The 18,972-nt window shown below is 41.7% G+C and overlaps 1 protein-coding gene across 1 annotated transcript; it reads right to left on the reverse strand.

The window, feature by feature from the left end:
* Window positions 1-10,889: 10,889 nt before the first annotated feature.
* CHRNA9 (cholinergic receptor nicotinic alpha 9 subunit) lies at window positions 10,890-16,910 on the reverse strand. Its single transcript, XM_010198373.1, has 5 exons — window positions 16,841-16,910; window positions 15,658-15,803; window positions 14,759-14,913; window positions 13,584-14,116; window positions 10,890-11,446 (listed from the first exon to the last, which is right to left on the reverse strand). The coding sequence occupies exons 1-5, from the start codon at window positions 16,908-16,910 to the stop codon at window positions 10,890-10,892; spliced, it is 1,461 nt and encodes a 486-aa protein (XP_010196675.1).
* Window positions 16,911-18,972: the final 2,062 nt, after the last annotated feature.

An 18,972-nucleotide genomic window follows, 5' to 3' on the forward strand; every position in this document is an offset into this window, starting at 1 on the left:
TTGAAGGTAAAAAACATTCACTTTGTGACTTATTTTCGATGAACCATCATAAGCATTTTGTGACTTTCCTATTTAATGTAACGGATTGCATCTTGCTTCATGATTTGTACAGCCACAAAGGTACTTCACTGCCTACTTTGAAACTCATAAGCTATATTTTATAGGCAGCATGGTGGCTTTGCTGCAGCATCCAAGAGAAAGGCAGGAAAGGCAAGGTTGCAATGCCAGTCTGTTGCATAAAGAGGAGAAAGCTCAGGCTTGCACATATCCTTGGGCTGACTGCCTCTGCAGGTAGTGGTCTTCTCCGGACAGCTTTCTAAATGTAAATAAATCTCTAGCCCACTGCTACAACCAGCTCTGGAAAAGCTGCAATACCACCTTTTGCAATGCTATCCACAGTGATGAAACTATGTAGGAACACCTCGGAAAAGGTGAACTGAAGGGGACCACATACAGAAAGGACCGGGGCAAACAGCTGCTTCTGTACATACTCCCCCTAGATGCGTTGCCAACAGTTTACCTAAAAAGCCATTCAATCAGGATTTGGGATTAACTTGGCTCTACCTGCACTGCTGGGTTCTGCTGGTGTGACTTTCAGAAACCCAGCACAGATACAGATACAGCCCCATGCGTTTCAGTGTGAGGGAGCAAAGGCTAACCAGAAGTGCCAGAGGGAAGGAGCAGAGTGACTCCAGGTTTCTATGAGTATACTCCGGTACCAATCCCTTCTTGTTTCCTCAAACAGAAAAGCAGGCTGGTTTAGGGCACTGAATTCCCTGTTTATGCACAGGTGGGACTTTGGAAAGCAAATCTGACCCTGACAAACACCCACTTTCATGAGCAAATTGCCTGCAGGGGTAGAGTGAACACCCAGTGCTGGCTGGTGTAGCTCTGGGCACCACCACACCATTGCCACACCATCTCAGGCTTTGCTCCAGTTTCATCAGTTTGGAAATGTTCCTAGCAAAGGCAGAAAGTGTACAGGGAAAACACAAAAGCAATAGCATGGTTTCCAGTCTGAAGAAGCAAGAGAAGGTACCTGTGCAGCACACTTCAGAGTCAGGTTTACTCTGGCAAAGCTATTTCTACCATTGGATTGCACCTCAGTAAAATCGGAGGTTCCTAGCCAAGCCTGAGATGTCATGCAAAGCTTAGATGGAAGTGAACTATAAAGGCAAAATAGTCTTTATAATGCAACCTCAGAAGAGTAATTAATTTCATCAGCAGAATTCAGCACTACCTTTCATAACCTGAGATGCACCATGAGGCTAAGATATAGAGGCCAAGTTATCTTTATGACCTTTACCACCAGGAAAATTTACAAATGGTAATTAGTAGAATCAGAGGCAAAAAAAATCAAATGAGATAGAAAGCATGTAATAAACCTCTGGTGAGTCTGAGTCAGGAAAGCCAAGAGAGAAGCTAGGCTGTGCTACAGCCACTGACTGCAGCAAAAGGAGTTAGCACTGACCTTCTCACAGGAGAAGGTTTGCAAAACATCACATGGCTGTTACAGACTGAGGTCATAAAACTGAACCCACTTGTTTCATGTGGGATCTAAAGCTGTGGGACAGTATTTAAGGGAACAAGAGCAAACTGCGACTGTATAGATCCCCGATAAGATACTTTTTCACTCAGTCTTCCAGTGAACCTTGGAACTTCTAGCTCAGTACCAGAGTGAAACCCTTTTCTCTCAATAGCATGCAATTAGGTGAATTACTTGTTATAGATATAGTCACTCTTTTACAGAGAAATATTACTTACAGGGAGACAGGACAATCCATAGGGCTGATAAAAAGAGGGCAGGCTCATGTACTAGATAAAGAGTAACGAAAATCTAACAAAGCTGGGTGGTGTTGGTGTGCCACACACCCCTCCTCCCCAGCCTTTCCTGGATTAAAGTAATTCTCTATTCCCTTTCTCCACAAATTTAACCCATTCTAAGAGAAATCTTTAACTCTGCAATACAAGTTGCCTGTGTTTGTTTATCCAGCAATAAGACCTGGGTGCACCTGAAGGGTCAACACAGGAGAAATGTAGAGCTGTAGGTAAGCCCAACACATCTTTGGGATATCTCCAAAGCAATGGTCTTGCTTCCAGGACATGAAGTACCCACAGATGCCTAGCAGTTACCCTGTCTACAAGTATCATCTCCACTTTTCAAGAAACACTTAATTTCAAAAGAAGAGAAAAGCTACAGTCATTAAGTAGAAGGAATAGAGAAATCACCAACAATACACACTGCCCTAGCTAGGCATCTCCACTGAAAAAAGTCGGGCAATAAAAAAACCCAGTATGCTTCTGTGTCACGTCTTATATGCATTCCCATCTAGAGCAATTTATTGACATATCTTGCAAGAAAACCACAAAGCCCTTGGCTTGCTGCAAGGCAAGACACAACAGCAAGCCTCAGTTCCAGCAAGACCAACAACAGCAGGACCACGGCCCAGAGATATAACGATATTTCAGTGCCTCATTTTCAATATCCTAAAGCATCTCATCAAATGTAGCTGTCAAATAACTGTGCATCTGCCCATTGTCTCTCTCTGGTCTATGATAAAATTCCATTATCCATGTGCAAACCCTCCAATTTTAGGTCCAATTGCATCCCTGCAAGGCTTCTTTTGAGTTCACCACTTGCAACCTTTCAGATGTCCTGCATGGCCAAGAATTTCTAAAATCAGTAATTGTCCCATGCACCTTCACTATAGGCAGGGCTTGATGTGTTTAATGGATTTAAGCCAATACTCCTTCAAACCTGGTTAATAATTACCTCCTCATTCTGGCTGGTGTTTGCTTTCTTTTTAGGTTTAAAGAAAATACATCTTAAAAAATACCAAGGTAACAGCCACAGCTGTAGCACTGTGGAAATGAACGTGACATGTTTTTGCTGCTGAACAAAGAGGAATTCCTGCTCCTCAAGCCGACCATGTCATCATTCAAGCAAATACACCCAGATCAATGACAGACTCTGGTAGTGCTTCCAGCCATTCTGTCTTCTTAGTGATATTGCCTCCTGCCTTCTGCCATGTGCAGGGAGAACTTCAGGTGAGAGCCTCTCTGAACTGAAGAGAGAAAGGGAAGGAGACAGCCACCTAGCTGGGCTCAGGAAGATCACTTCCAAGGAGTAGAAACAGGTGCAATGGAAACAGTGTCCTGGGGGAAGGTTAGAGTATAGGCAAGGACCAGGCTGCAATTTAAGTGCTGTAAGTCACTTGAATCGGACCAAATTACCTTTGACACAGGCTTATTACATTCATTACCTCCAATGAGTTGCAGTCTCCACAGTCCAGGAATCATCCAGAGGATTGCAATCTGATGCTATAGTGGAAGTTTAAATTGTCATTTTGAGAACCATCGTCTTCAAAATCAAGTTCAGGCTTGGATTACAACAATGAACCAGCCAGAACACCGTTTCACTTGTTTTCTTCAGAAGTATTACAAATTGGTTTTACCAATGTGTCCACCTTCTGAAGTGAAAGCCATCTATGGAACTGCTGAATCTTCTCCTCAGTCTAGCTGGCTTTCTATATATAAGGCTGCAGAGACAGCCTTATATAGAGAGAGGACTCCTTTTCACATTAATAGGTATTTGCAGTGAGGAAAGTTTGAGATTACTTCTAAAGTAAATCACCTGTGTCAGGGATTTTGCCCTATCCAGTCAACATCTGTGGCTACTGAACTCAAGGAGATAAATTTATGGGTCATAGGGAACAGTAACAGGATGCTGAAGTGTTTTTTTGTAACTAGGAATGGTCATAATCTAGGGCATAACAGAATTCTTTCTATTCTAAGAGAATACTAAAGAAGGAAAGAATCAAGTCCCTCCTGATGTAGCACCAAATGCCTTCAGCAGGCATTTTCTCTTGGTCCAGTGATGTATCAGACTGTCCTGACCAGGTGTAGGACCAGTCTCTGGTGCATGAAGCCTTCAATCTGCAGTACTTTGGATACTAACAGACTATCTCAAATCAGGCCCCGGATCACGTTGTAAATGAAAGCATGACTTCTGAGGAAGCTGTGGAAAAGCTTTTCAGAGCAGCAGTCTTTGTGCTGGCCTAAGGGACACAATTCTTCATTTAACTAGACCTCAATAAAAGATTAGCAGGAACAACCGTGCTAACAAGGCACCAAGTTTACATTGCTTATGGTACCTTGTTTGAAATCAAAACATTCAAGTTTAAGAGCAGTTTTCTGGGGTTTTTTGATATTAAAGTGTTGCCTGAAAGCACTGCCTTGAAGTACCCCGGCAACTGAACAGCACTCGTATGACCCCTAGAGGTGTCAGGATTTAGGTGACGAGGAGCTTTGCAAGGTGCTGGCTTTGACAGCTGACACACCTGGGTCCTGGACTCATTCTCACCACCACACTTCACCTCACCTCTTCTCCACTGGGGGAGGGACCTCCAGGCTGATTTGCTGCTGAAGCCTCAGGAACTGAGTGATACAGCAAGTGCTGTGTCAAACAAGCACTTGTCCAGCCCACTCTGAACCATGGTGTTGAGAAATGCTCCTTTTTATAGCACTAACCACCTCCACAGAGCATTGAGCATGGCATTCAAAAGCAGAACTAAGGCAACAAAGGTGGAGGTGACAAAGTTTTCCCCATATCTGAAGACCAGATCCCTGAACTCACTTGCACTACGCTACTGGTTCAAGCAAAGGGGTGAGGGAACAGTTCACCTTTGTGTTTGGATGTTTGTGTCAATTGCTTATGAAAAATTCCCATCCTTTATCTATGAAGAAAGAGATTGTCTCGTGACCACCATTCTCTTCCCAGCTGTGCTAAAAACATTAGAATAAAAGCAACACAAATTTCACTCACCACAGGTATCTTATTGTCAGTCACCTAAAGCATTAATGTGCTGAGCAAAAGTGGGAATAACAATATATTTGAATAACCAATTCTAAACCATGTCAGAAGTGTGAGGAATTTATGACTACAAAGTAGGTCAGAGGAAGCCAACCTTCCAGACCATGTAGTTTTCACACTGAGGGCCACCAGACACCTTTGGCAACTGAGCAGAGAGATGGAGGAGGGGGGTGCAGGGAATAGTTTACCAGCTGCTGGTGACAGTTGCTCCTCAGGGTCACACCTTTCCCTCATAAGATTGTGCAAGCTTGAACACGCTGTCGTGGCTGGACCCTTGTCCCTGACTGAGCCAGTAACCTCAAGCCCAGATCAGCCTCACTGCTGCTAGGCAGCCTCAGGGCCAGGATTGCGTTTGGCTTGCTGGCAGTCCAGCCCTGCATGCAGGCTGGCCTGTGAATAGGATATGAAATGGAAGCAGCTACACTACAGCAAGAACATGTTCTAGTGAACTAACTCAGGGATGCTGCTGAATGAGACTCTTGGTAGTTTTACATCTTTCACCTCATTTCTAGTTAGTTTTTCGCCTTTTCTTTCTTTATCCTCATTTTGCCAAAGCCATGTAGCACTATTTGGCAACACAGATGAGTCTGCTGCCCTCCTCTAACCAGCTTTCACATTATCAACTTCATCACAATTGAACATGGACTACACATTCTAGACACATGCTTTACCTGTGAAGAGCTTTTCTAACCTCTGGAGGCTACTCTATACAACATTACCATTTATTTAACTTGCTAGTTAGAGTTCATTTTTGTTTCCCTGAAACACCAACAAAAGGCACTCCTGCCACTGAAATACAGCAAGCAGCATGGTGGTGTTCACTGGAACTGAAAATAGAGAATGATTAAAAGGGACAGATCACTTACCTGTGGCACGCTAACAACAGAACCATAGATACACATACATTTATCACACTATCATTCTTTTTTTTTGTTCACACTATACTGGCTCAATAATGTCCTGCTAACATATCCTTAGGCATGCTAACAAAACCAGAATACAAGGTTATTATACAGTATTTAAGATGACTATTGATCAAAGTTATCTGTTAGTGGTGGGTGACACATAGCAAGCAAATACTCAGTGAATCCCAGTTTACTCATTTTATTCACCGAGACACTCTGCCTACAGCAATCTGTGCTTGGTTTACACAATTTTTAAAAATGTTATTTTGTGCTCTAACACTGTTCCTTTTACAACTCATGGGCTTTCAGAGTAAACTGAAAACAATGCTTCCTTCAAAGCAAAGGGTAATGCAAGAGAGACTTTGTGGAGTGCAGTCCTCAGCAACTCCCAATACTACAGATAAAGTCTTGTTCAATGAAGTGTGACATGAATAAATGTAACAGCATCTAAAAATCTGTTTCAAATTCCTTTGTGACAGAGGCGAAAATGTATTGTGAGTCACTGTGTAAATATCTCAAGGCACAGAACATGGTAAAGATAAATGCTCAGAATGGCAGAGGAAGCAAACAACAATACCTGCCCCCCAGAAAAATCCTTAATTCTTTACTGGTTATTTAGAAGGTAGTACTGAATCCCTTTTCAAATAAATATTTGCAGATATTAGAATGGAAAATCTTTTTTTAACCATTTTTCAGTCTTGATTTGCATTTTCTGGATGCTTGCTGGATTGACATCTACTCTGAAGCAAAAGCAACCAGAACAGATCAAGGCACACAAGTTCTATGCAAAAACTGCATCTGAAATCAAGTACAGAACACACCTTGCCTGCTGCAATCTCAGTTACTCTTTACCAAAAGCAATGTAAAAACAGCACTATTCACTGACACCATGCAGAGAGGTTTTCCAAAAGGTATCTGCAGACAATGAAGCTCTAATTTACACAACTCATAGAAGATACAAACTCCTCTGCTAGGTCTTGTTCTTTCCACATAGGTAAAGTTGTCTCTAACAAGGAAAAAAAGATTTCTCCTTTCTAGTGTACTTCAGAATCAGAAAAAGAGATATTCAGCTTGCTCTTCTTTAATTGAGCTCTAGGTTATTCACTCTGCCTGCAAGAACAAAAAAGGTGGTTGCACACAAACTCTAGAGGCCACCTTTGATCCTATATCCCGTCGCTGATGAAAAGAAGAGTTGACATATTCTTTTCTTCAATAAATAACAGAAGTTTGTAAGAAGAAAAGATGGATTCTTCCCAGTTCTATAAACAGAATGAAAGGCATTCCCTCTCAACCCACATTACAGATCTTCTATCTCTCAAACTGGGATAGATATACACAACCTTCTACACTCCTACACTTCTTGAGAAACATCTCTCAAGACACTTTTCATACTTACAGCAAGGTCAGAGAACAAAGGGTTGCTAATGAGAGGATGAAACATGCAGACAGTTGATGATATAAAACCTGAATTCATGAAACATGAGGAAATGCACTTCTTTATTTCATTTACTGTCCAGGATGTCCATCTTAGGTTTAGCCTGAACCCTCAGGCTGCAATTTCCACAAGTAGAAACAGATTTCTTGAGGTAGCTAAGAGCATCTCCTATCTCTCTCTATCAAGGGAAACACGACACCCCAATATCCCATCACACTTCATCTTCCGTAATCCTGCTGGTTGAAGAGAGCACAATGAAGGAATCACAGGGGATATATTTCTCCTCATTTTAACACTAAAGTGACCCAACAAAAGAGGGTACTGGTCATCTCTTGGGCAACAGATGGTACAACAAAAAAAAGGCAGCTCATTCCTCAAAGGCCTCTGCGGCACACAGATCTTAACCAGTGTTTTTACAGCATCACTGTCCTCAGTAATATCAAGTCACCCTGCTGCCTTCACGTTAAACCTGCAGAGTTACTCAGACAAGTGCATAAATAGTTATTTTTCTGTTACTATAATCACGGTCATTCATCATCTCTGGACTTAATCTTCCTCAAAGGTTACTGGATCTAAGCATGAGATACACAAAGCAAAGAGGAAGAGATCAGAACAGAACAGATAGAAAGAATTAAACATTCCTGTGTCTCCACTCAGCACTAGAGTTGATACATACAATTCCGACTGCTAACCCCCTTGGCTGATTTAGAGCAGGTGTTTTCTTATTGAAATAGCTAAATATAGAGACATACAAACTGAGCACAAGACTCTGGAGGGATGCCCATAGCGCTTGGCTAGAAAGTCCTGAGCTAGCTTTAAACCAGCTAGCCCTTGTACGGCTGCAGTAGCAGGGACCTTGGGTTAGTCCCGTCACCAGAAGCATGGTCATGCAGCACCACGTTGTGTTTTTACCTTGGAAAACTATTAAGTCCAAAGATGTGAATCTGAAGGTCCTAGCATGAGGCTTCACAATAACAATTCAGGTACTAACTTATACCTGTTCCCATCATCTGCTCCTCACATTCCTTATTGGATCTGGCTCTTATGAGCAGAAAAGTGTTTGTTACAAAAGCAAGATGAAGATTCACTGTATATAAATAAATACTTGAGAATGCCTGCTGACCCAAAGAAAAGCATAACAGAAAGGAATAAAAAAGCAAACATAATAGTTAATAAATTCAAATAGTTAGCAATAATTTTCAAATCATATTCTTGCATGGGAAATTATCCCTTAATATTATCACATCTTCACATAAAACACACTAGGGAAGCGCAAAGTAGGATTTCAGCATCATTATCCAACCACGTAGCATCCCAAGGAGCACCAGCATGATAAAAAGGTCCACGATCTACAACTGCAAACTTTTGCTTATACATGGGAAGCCCACAGCTGCATGCACACATCCTGCAGCTTGTTTAGAGTGGCATGGACACAATCTGAACTAAGGAAGATATGGAGTCAGACTAAAGAACTGTCTAAACCTGGAAGTTGTCTCCAATAGATGTCACCAGTGAGTTAAAGAGCATGTAGTCAGGAATCAGTAAAATATTGCTCCACCTTTCAATGCTTCATGACTGTATTTAGCAATATGCCAACAGATTTTTTTTTTTATTGCTTTCCCCAACTCTTTTAATCCCAGATAAGATCTCAGTATTCACAAACCCTCTTGCAAGGAGTTCTTCAGCCTTCCCACACATTGCTCAGACTCCACTTCTGTCACACACTCTGTATATTGCAAGTACCCAGTTCCTGCGTTGGAGGGGACAGTGAAAAGCAACTCTTTACTTTCTTTATGCCACCCATAAGCCTTGGACAGACCCTTGGTCATCGGTTTTCCATGCAGAAGACTCATGTTATGAATATCTCAGTCTTATTTTTAAATACCTATCTCCCCAGGCTTTTGGGATCGTTTTTTTTCCACAAAGAACAAATCGGTTTCCTCAAACAGATATTGTGACAAACCCTGAACCCCATGGCAAATGGGTGCAATTATTTTCCTGCACAGTGAAAGTGAACAGTTTGTCTTCTAAAAGAGCTATTCAAAGTTATCCTGGTTGACTGGGAACTGATAATATACAGGGAACACACTTGAGACTTTTTCCACACACTGAGTTTATTCTTGGCTAGCCACTCAGTTTAGCTTTACATTAGAAGCTGAATTTTAAGGCTTACATTATGTATGAGAATCCAGATAAGCTTACAGCATTAATTATTCCACACAAAAGAAAATCTGCCATTAGCAATTCAATGTATCATTTACATCATAATAATTATAAATCACCTTCTTCAAATAAATTTGGGCATAACAACTGTATCACTTTGCCATTTTGACTCCTCATTCTTGAGTTACAGCTTCACAGGTAGCTTCTATTAACTGCAACAAAAATGAAAATGAGCTTTGTCACATGAACTTTTGACTGGGATCCATTACAGTGTCACTGTGCCTCTCCCAGCCCATCTAGAATATCATGGTTTCAAAGTTCAAGGTGCTTTGCAAAAGCAATTTGTCTGCCACAGGCATGTCTTTACTGCATGAGACATTTTCCAGGGCCCTACTAGCCCAAGAGGGTTAACAAAAAATAATAGACAGAAGAGGGGGTTTTGGTGGTGTCAGCAACGAACACGTTCACATAGACCTAAGTATTAAGGTACTGAGCAAGGCGTGTTGATTATGGCACTACTTTAATGAGCCTGTAAGATCATGCCTTTTTGATAAGTATATGCACAGAGCAACTGTAAAAAGTTTAAAATTTAAATGTGGAGGATGTAAGAGTGGGCAAGGGACACGTGGAGCGAATGTTGGTGAAGGCCAATAAAATGAGCAAAGACAAAATTCACAGGCTCCTATTTCAGCAGTCTGAAGTAGCACTTAAAGGCCCATTTTGTACCAATTCCCAGGGGAATGAAACAACTAGGAAGGACAGGAGAAGCCCTTCCTTTTATTAGGCTCATGAGGAAGAGAATGGAAGAGAGGTCCTCTGGCCTGGTGAGGACAAAGTCCTGGGAATATGACTGGAGCCATGGTGACAATGGGGCAATACGCCACAGCAGGGATTAAGAGGAAGATCAAGGCAATCATCATATACAGTAAGCTCAGTGGTACTGGAAGTGAAAGGCACACCAGGCGGCAGATAGACAGGTAGAGCCTATGAAGTGATAGGAACAATGATGAAAAAGCCATAATAAAAGGATAAGTTAAGAAGTCAAGCTAAAAAAAAGAAAACAATAAGGCGCTGCCATCAAGGGATGATTTCCAGGAATTACCACCATGTCATAAAAATAATTTCTTACCTGGAGGAGAGAAAAGGCTGGCCAAGTTGCAAGGTGCAAAGACACAGCCCTGTGAATACAGTGCTCACTGCTAAGCTCTCTGCCCCATCACTGCAACACTCCACTACATTCAGACTGAAGTCATGGCCACCACCCACCAGGATGAAGAACAGAGTATCTACCCAGCAGCCTGGTCAGGGCTCAAGTACTAAAAGGCAAGGAGAGTCACCAACAAAGCCCTCAGCTGAACAATGTCCAAATACACTGTCACAGACTATAGAATAAATTTGTTTATTGCTACAGAATGCGAGACAAAGATCTTGAAAGCACTCCTGTCCTAGAGCTGCACCTTAACAAGCTAATGGAGTATATTCGGATTTACAACATAAGTGTGTTCTTCTTCAGTTAAGCTGCTTTCCCAATGATCAGCACGCTCATGAAAAACACCATGACAAAGAAAATCCACATGAAAAACCTGTCCATCACCTTTGCGACTTTTTTCCACTCAATTCCTTTGGCCCGGTTTGCTTTATGGTCTCGAACACAATTAGCAATATACTCGATATTTTTAATCAGCATTTTGTAACAGGAGCAGCAATTAACAGTCTCCCTAACATTTTCACCACGAGCTCCATAGCTTTTATTCAAATTTCCATTCAGCTTCTCCTTAAGATCACAGTCATCATTCCTATTGGAAAGGAGACTCCTTACCTCTTTCTGCCTCCTCTGACACCCATCACCTTCCTCTAGCTTACATTCTTGTTCTTTCTCTCTTTTTGGACTTGTGCAATTTTCACCCACATCATAAACAAAAAAGATTTTTGACATGTAGTCCAAAATAACCACTCTGGCCCATTGTGGAACAGGCTTTGCTTCTGAGCCACAGTGATGGAGATTCATTATAATGATGGTCAATGCAGTGGAAGCTGTGATCATGGTCATAGTTGCTATGTAATACTTTCCTGGAACACAAAATAAAATCATATTGAAGATGTTACCATAAAGTAACATTCAATGCAGAAACAACAATGTGACCACATAGTACTAAACATAACTGCGAGTGAAACCGATTTTTTTATGACCCTGATTCTCTGTACTTAGATCATGCAATTTACCATTTCAAAACAAAGATTAAAGCCATTAAAGTAAAACCTCATATTTGTTACTGGCATGCCTTTATCAGATGAGTTGGTGACTGTGGTATTAGCATGCTGAATTCTTCTGAGTCAAAACCTCTGATTTCTTGAAATATATCTATTCAGAAAGCAGCTTAAAAACATGTATCAGGAGCCTTTCTCTTTTCTTGTTGTCTGCAAAATCCCAATGTTGATGGCTTCACCTGGCACATTAGAAATCTCACTTGCTGATATATTAGCAAAAGGAACTCTCAATGTTTTGTTGGAGATATTGATGTACCCCATTGCCAGCAGACAGATGCCTCGGTGTTCACACAGGCCACTGAATATCCAGACCTCACCGGTATCCACAGCTAGTGTGCTGACAGCTAAGGGGCCAGGCACAGAGCCAAAGGGAGGCTCTGATGTCTGTTGAGATTTGTTGCCTGGATTTTCTTCAGACTCTACACATTTTAACATGGCTGGTCCAAACAAAGGCAAAACTCATCCTGGCCGGGAACAGATAACAAATACAAGCTGTGCCCCTCAGCCACTGCCTTTCCAAACTGAAGCACATAGCTGACCAGCTAACCTACTGTGGCTTGTGCCTGTGCAGAGGGGTAGCTCCAAGCCCTGCTCGGCTGCCATGCAGATTCTGCAGGAAAAGAGAGCTGGCATCAATGACACAGGATGTACCAGACTATTAGGATGTGATCCCAGGTTCTATGAAAGGATAGCAAGGGAGAGAACACAGACTGAAGCTAGGTCCTGGCTCCTCAGTTTAGTCAGCATGATAGGAAGGCAGTGCTGCAGTACAGCAACACTGTGTTCATATAATCATCATAGAGTAACAGAATGGTAGGGGTTAGAAGGAACCTCTAGAGATCATCTGGTCCAACCTCTGTGCTAAAGCAGGTCCAGCTAGGTTAGGTCATGCAGGAATGTGTCCAGTCAGGTTTTGAAAACCTCCAGAGAAGGAGATTCCACATCCTCCCTCTGGGCAGCCTGTTCCAGTGCTCCAATTACCCTGACAGTAAAGAAGTTTTTCCTTGTGTTTAAGTGGAACTTATGTTCCAGCTTATGTTCATTATCCCTAGTCCTGTCACTGGACACTACAGAAAGAAGTGTCCCTGCATCCTCTTGACATCCACCCTTTAGGTACTTATAAGTGTTGATGAGGTCTGCTCTCAGTCTTCTCTTAGCTAGGCTTCCTGCCTATGCTCTAGGGAAGAATACTTGCTGCTGATGTGCAAACAAAATGTTCAACATTCAACAGTCTTATTCATTGTCAAACGTTTTGTCTCAGCCATGAAGTTTGCCATAGACACAGTAATGTTGAGAACAAAAATAACGAGTTCTGAATTGTCTTAATGAAATTAGAAGGCAGTGTGGAGGCAGCTGGGTACCTAGTCCTCCAGAAATGCCACAGGGGCAGCTGGGCAGTCTCATGCCCCAGAGACGGCAGATCAGACAAAGGCAGGAGGAGTGTCTGAGCAGAAGGCAGACAGGACAGTGCTGAACACCATCCTTTCACTACACATCAACTCCTCTGAGTTCAGCATAATGGATTGCCAGGCACTTCAATTCAATGTAACAATTGTCAGATATTATGTCAGTCCTGAGTCCTCCAGACAGGCCATCCAACCATCTGGATCTGAGAAATCTTGAAACAGTCTGACCTTGTGCTCTTGCTGACACTTCAAATGCTGGTTTTAAAGGTATTTTCCATTAATAGCTTTATTAGAAGGAATGATAAAATAATTCTAAATGTCTAACTGTATTTAATTAACAGAAAACAGCTAATATACAATTTTAAATAAACACAAAATAACCTTAAAGGGCAGCAGCACACCTGTACAATTTCCACACACATCTGAAGTATTTCACCTGTATCTTCCAAGAAGCTGCTAATTAGCTGCTGTTTCCCAGACACACAGCTCTGTGTTAATAAGTTGTGTTTGAAGACAAAGCACATAAAGCTCACCTATCAATGGCACACTTTCAGAGGGAGGCATGATCTCTGCAACCATCAGCTGGAACACAGTCAGAGCAAGAAGAACTGTAACACCCAGAGACACTTTTTCCCCGGAGTCTGCAGGGAGATAGAATCCCAGTGGGGCCAGGAAAGAGATCAAAATGCATGGAAGCAGTAAATTAAATATGTAGAAAGAAGACTTCCTTTTCAAAATCAGCGTGAAGGTCACATCTGGATAAGGCTCAGAGCAGCAGCCATAAGTGATGACGTTCTTAACTGCTGGCATACCATGAATCTCCCATTCCACATCTTCTACAAAGTCAGAGAGATCACCACTATCAAGAGAATTGGTGATGTCAACCTGATTACCATTATAGGTCCAAGACCCAAACGTAAGGTTGCACTCCTGGCTGTCAAAAGGAAAATAAGATACATCTACTACACATGAGCTCTTTGTGATAGCAGGTGCATCCCAAGTGATTTTTCCATCATATCTCAACACAACATTAGTATTCACTGGTTCTGAAAAGTCATCATCGGCCCTAAAAGACAGAAAAGTCACAGTCAGGACTGACAAGCAACATCTAGAGTCTGGTCCAGGAAAATAGGGGACAAGGGGGAAGACTCTCACTTGCTTCTGAAGTCACATTTATATTTATACTGAATCTTAGGAACTTACTATTAACTATTATTTACAAATACCAGTGCCTACTAAAGACAAATGTCAGTGTTGCTAAATTGTCTTGGATTTTTTGGCCATAACTTTTGCAAACATGATCTCCAAGAGGATGTGGCAGGATAAGAATCCATTCAAGGATAGAAGTCATCTGCTCATCACTACTGGCCTGGGACAGCAGACAAGGAGTGCAGCCTTTGTGTACCATCTTTTTGTGGACAATCTTCCAGAGCTCTTCACAGCAGCCTCAGCAGAAAGCCCTTCAGACTGCTAGGGTACTCAGTTCCCAATGTAGATCAATTCAGAACAGCTTTGTTGTATATCATGATTAATTTCCAAATCCTGTCTATGGCTTTATCACAAAATATTTAGATGAACAACAACAAATGTTAAGACAACAAACATATCCCTTGCTAAGGTAAAGTAATTAAAGTTTGGACTCTGTGGGTCAATTCCTCCTTCAACCCCCTCCCTCCCCTCAAAGCTGATTTTCTCCAGCCACACTCACTTGTTATATAGGACAATATCTGGTCTCCAAACCAAATTGCTTGGAATCCTGATAGAATCCAACCCATCATATTTATCTTTGTCCCACTTGAGGTATGCATCATACCAGCTTTGTCGAATCCATAAGTAAGCTGACAAAATTTGGTTCCTTTCATCCTGCATAAAAATGCACAATTATTTCTAGCTGAAGGTAACAAAATCACATCTTAGATGCAGATAGCATTTAATGTATAATTTTAAAGTAGTGCCCAAAACAGGCTACAAGAGTACTTCTCAGATAGGTACATATGCTCATACACTGTGCAAGTGGCATATTTATTTGGACTTGCCCTTGTTCAAACCTCCTTTCTCCTGCACCCTCCGTAGCTTCAATCATAGTTGTCTAAGGCTTACAGTATCTTAAGAATTCCCTTTGGTGAGCTTCAGAATACCAAACAGCTAATAGACCCAGTCTACCAAATTCTCTGAAAGCTTAGTAAGACCTTGAAGTTGTAATTCAGAAAAGTGATTTTCTGTTCTCTTTCCAGACATGTTTTCTTTTGCCTCAGAAGTATGTCTGGCTGAACCAAAATTGTTTTTAAAGGTTACTGAAGGCTAAAACAGAGAGTTTTTGCAGAAATTAATTGCATCTTAGAACAGACATTTGCTCTTTCTATTTAAAACTTAACAAAAGTTGCCCAGAGGGTGCAATACCAACATCTAACTACAAAATCATACTTAACAATTCAGGAGTCGTACATTTGAAGACTTACAATGGATGTCCTAGCATTGCAATTAGATGAGAATCTAAGAAAAACTGGAGAGCATAATCCTCATGAAGAAGCATTACTGAAGGTGACAACAAAACATAAGTTTCTTTTCCCACTCCAAGCAACGTTCTTGTAAAAACAGTGCTCTTACCATATCCTTAATTTGAGACAATGTGATCTGAAGGGTGACATTCAGTACTTTATCTGTGTCTTCCACTGGTCTTAAAGCATTCGAGTAGTCTTCAAACAGTTCATTAAACAGCATGTGAGCATATTTTCCTTTGGCTGATTCTACAGCTAGATAACATAAATTTGTTCAGTACATTGGATTAAACACTGAGCAGTATCATAAGGTGTCTTCTTTCTACAGCTTCAAGCAGTATTTGCCATATTTATCACTTATACTGTAGAATATCAATTAGTATAGAAACAGAACTAGACCTGATGAAGCTATTCAAACAAGGACAGCATTCACCTGCAGTAAATGAATAGTTAATTATCTTTTCACATCTACTGAAAAAAACTCTGCATCCACAGATTCCCGTCTTTTTTAAGGGAAATATCATTACCTTTAGTTTAGTAACATCTTTCATAGGCAGAGAGATTATTGACTGGCAGTCATATATCTGCCAAACTAGAATTAGGATCAAAGTCTGAAGTAAAATCTGCTCCCAGCCTAATGACTGATGAATCTTCCTAAAAGCAGCACTGATAGATTCATATTACTTCCAGAATTTACTCTAAGTACCACCTAGAAAAAGTCTGAGCTGCTTTTCTTCACAAATTGGCAATTGCATGATGTATGAACACATTTTTGCACTAGCATCTTGTCCAAACCATGTATTTGGAGACGCTTCTTGCTATCCAGACTTAGTCACCAAGGATAATTCACTGAAACTTTAGATTTTAAATGCCATTTTTGCTGTTCCTCACTCTTTTGTGCATGATAGTGTCTGTAAGCACTCTCTGTATTATGTTTAGATAAATTCACACATTTCTGCTAGCAAAGGGCAAGTACAGTAACACTCACAAGACTTGCACAAATGCCAGCTGGCACTACGTAGGAAGCAAGTGCTTTTGGAATACTTTGACTCAGAGTGACTTCCTGGATTAATAAGAGTTCAAAGAAAATCTTCCCGATTAAAAAGAAATCCTAAAAGCTTCACAAAGGGCACTTAAGTTATGGCAGTACATGATCATTCATTTTGTCTACGTATCAGAGAAAGTAAAATGAAACACATGAAAGGCTTCTGGAGCTCAGCTGCCATCAGGACGCCAGCTCCTGAGTAAAATAAACATCAATGCAACATTGAACTATCAAGAAGTATTCTCACCTTGAAGCATCACTGCTGTAAACAACAACCAGAGAGAGATGGAAAAGGAGAACACGCTATTTCTCTTCATTTGAGAACCTTAAATAAAACTGTTCACTCAAGGGCACAAAAACATTTATCACCATTCAAAACTAACAAACAAACAAAAAAATAATCAAGTTGCACAGCAACATAAAATGCTGAGGCACTGATGAGCTGCTGGAAGCAACTCAGTCCTCCCTCAGCAGCTGTCAGGGTCCTAGAGCAATTGATGGTCTTTGTCCCTGCCACTGTCTGGGGCTCTGAGAAACCCTCCCTCTTTCTGTAACCTGAGAGCTGTCTGCTCTGAAGCTAACGCCGAGGGACAAAACAACTGGATGGGTTACCAGTAGGGTTTGCATTGCACTTTTGACTACAAATGTAAGATTTTGAGCAGTTTATTAAGAACCTTTTCACATTTCTTTGGTAGGTAGCTTATTACTGCACCTTTGTTCAGCAGTATTTTGTCCAGAACCAGTTCTGTGGAACCTGTAGACCCTCACAAAACAAGTGATCTGCCTCAGTAGTTTAATTGGTATAGTCATGATGTGCATCACACATCTGATGCATCGCACAGTGAAAAAACACACAGCCTGCCTAATCACAAGGTTTTCACCTACCAGGTGGGGTCACATGAAAAGGATGTAGCTATACCAATGTCAGAAAACACAGGCAACACTTGCAGTAGCCCAATATCACTGTGCAAACAAGAACTTCCATTGGTGTAGATAACTTTGACACCAGTGCTCAGAAGCAAAACTGGACTCTGCAGATAAAATGCCACTCCCCATTACGGTACAATTTTTCTACAGGTGAACTTGACAAGACTTTACAAAGAGTTAATAGTTATTGGACAGGCCTTACACTTAGCCAAACCACTTACAGCAAAGAAATATAAATGTGAAACGATACCACCTCTGGCCTTCCATCTATCCCAATGGTCAGGATTTCATTATCTCTGTCACTCACTGTCATGGGCTTGTGTGGATAAACTTTTTGCTTGGTAACAGGGGAAGGGAGCGGCAGTGCTGTCCCCATAAATGCTTTTCAAAGCATTCCCCAGCTCTGAGGTGGACCCACCTCCAGACTAGCTGGGCCAATCTGGCACCTCTGCCATCATTATTTAAGAAGGGAAATCTGCAGTCAAAAGGAGATGGAGGAGTTGTACAAGATGGAGGCCACCATGTGGACCCCACAGTCAGAGGAAGGAAAGAGGAGCGCCAGACCAGAGACCACTCTGCAGCTTGTGGTGAGAACGCAGGCTGTGCCCCTGCAACCTACAGTTGAGGGCAATGGCTGGACTGAGAGCCACCAGTAGCTCCAGGTGAGCACGCCTGGACGAGCAGGGGACTGGGTGAGGAGGTGGCCATGGTGTAGGCTGTGCTGGAGAGCCTGCAGGCCACAGAGACCCACATAGGAGGTAGAGAGGAGCTGCAGCCCTTGGGATGAATGCACATCAGAACAGCCCATGCAGGGCAGCCCAGCATGTAAGGTAACCTGTGCTGGAGAAGGGAGGACTGAAGAGGAGGCCATCTGCCTTGAGGAGAGAAATGCAACAGGAGTCATTGGGAAAGGACTGATTGAAACCCCCATTCCCTGCCCCCATGAGCCATTCGGGGGAAGAGGAAGTAAAGACACCACAACCAGGTGCCTGAGCCCATGAAGAGGGAAGAGGTGGGGGGAAGGTGGTCTTAAAGGGCTGGTTGTACTCTTCGTCATTGTACAACTCTGTGTTGTTTTCTGTTTGTTATGTATTGGAGTTTTATAGGTTTGGTTGGTGTCTCCTTTGTCATTCTTTCAAAGTAACAGAAAACAGTCACTGAAATAGAAAGGTGAAAATATAGAACAAACTACCAGCAGAAAATCATTCTAAAATAGTTCTGAACCACATAAAATACAAAATACTGTTGCTTTACTTCTGTGTAGTCTTTTATGCAGAAGGAAGCTGATCCCTCCATACACATAGTTCTGTACCAAAGTGCTCCTGGCACTCACTGTCTAATGTTTGTGCTTTCGTGGTGTCTATAAATCAACAACATTTATGAACAGGTTTGATACATAAGCAATAAATAATTTCAGTCAAAGCACTTGTAATGAAATCCATCTCCATCATT

The sequence above is a fragment of the Colius striatus genome, chromosome 3, assembly GCF_028858725.1.
Source record: "Colius striatus isolate bColStr4 chromosome 3, bColStr4.1.hap1, whole genome shotgun sequence".
NCBI classification, from domain to species: Eukaryota; Metazoa; Chordata; class Aves; order Coliiformes; family Coliidae; genus Colius; species Colius striatus.

What these genes read in the sequence shown, in the direction of transcription:
- CHRNA9 (XM_010198373.1), bottom strand. Translation starts at nt 16,910, where the DNA reads ATGAAGAGAAATAGCGTGTTCTCCTTTTCCATCTCTCTCTGGTTGTTG. An exon ending in GATATTGTCCTATATAACAA is followed by an intron (nt 14,117 to 14,758) that starts GTGAGTGTGGCT and finishes TCTGTCTTTTAG; the next exon opens with GGCCGATGATGACTTTTCAG. An exon ending in TGAAAGTGTGCCATTGATAG is followed by an intron (nt 11,447 to 13,583) that starts GTGAGCTTTATG and finishes TTTGTGTTCCAG; the next exon opens with GAAAGTATTACATAGCAACT.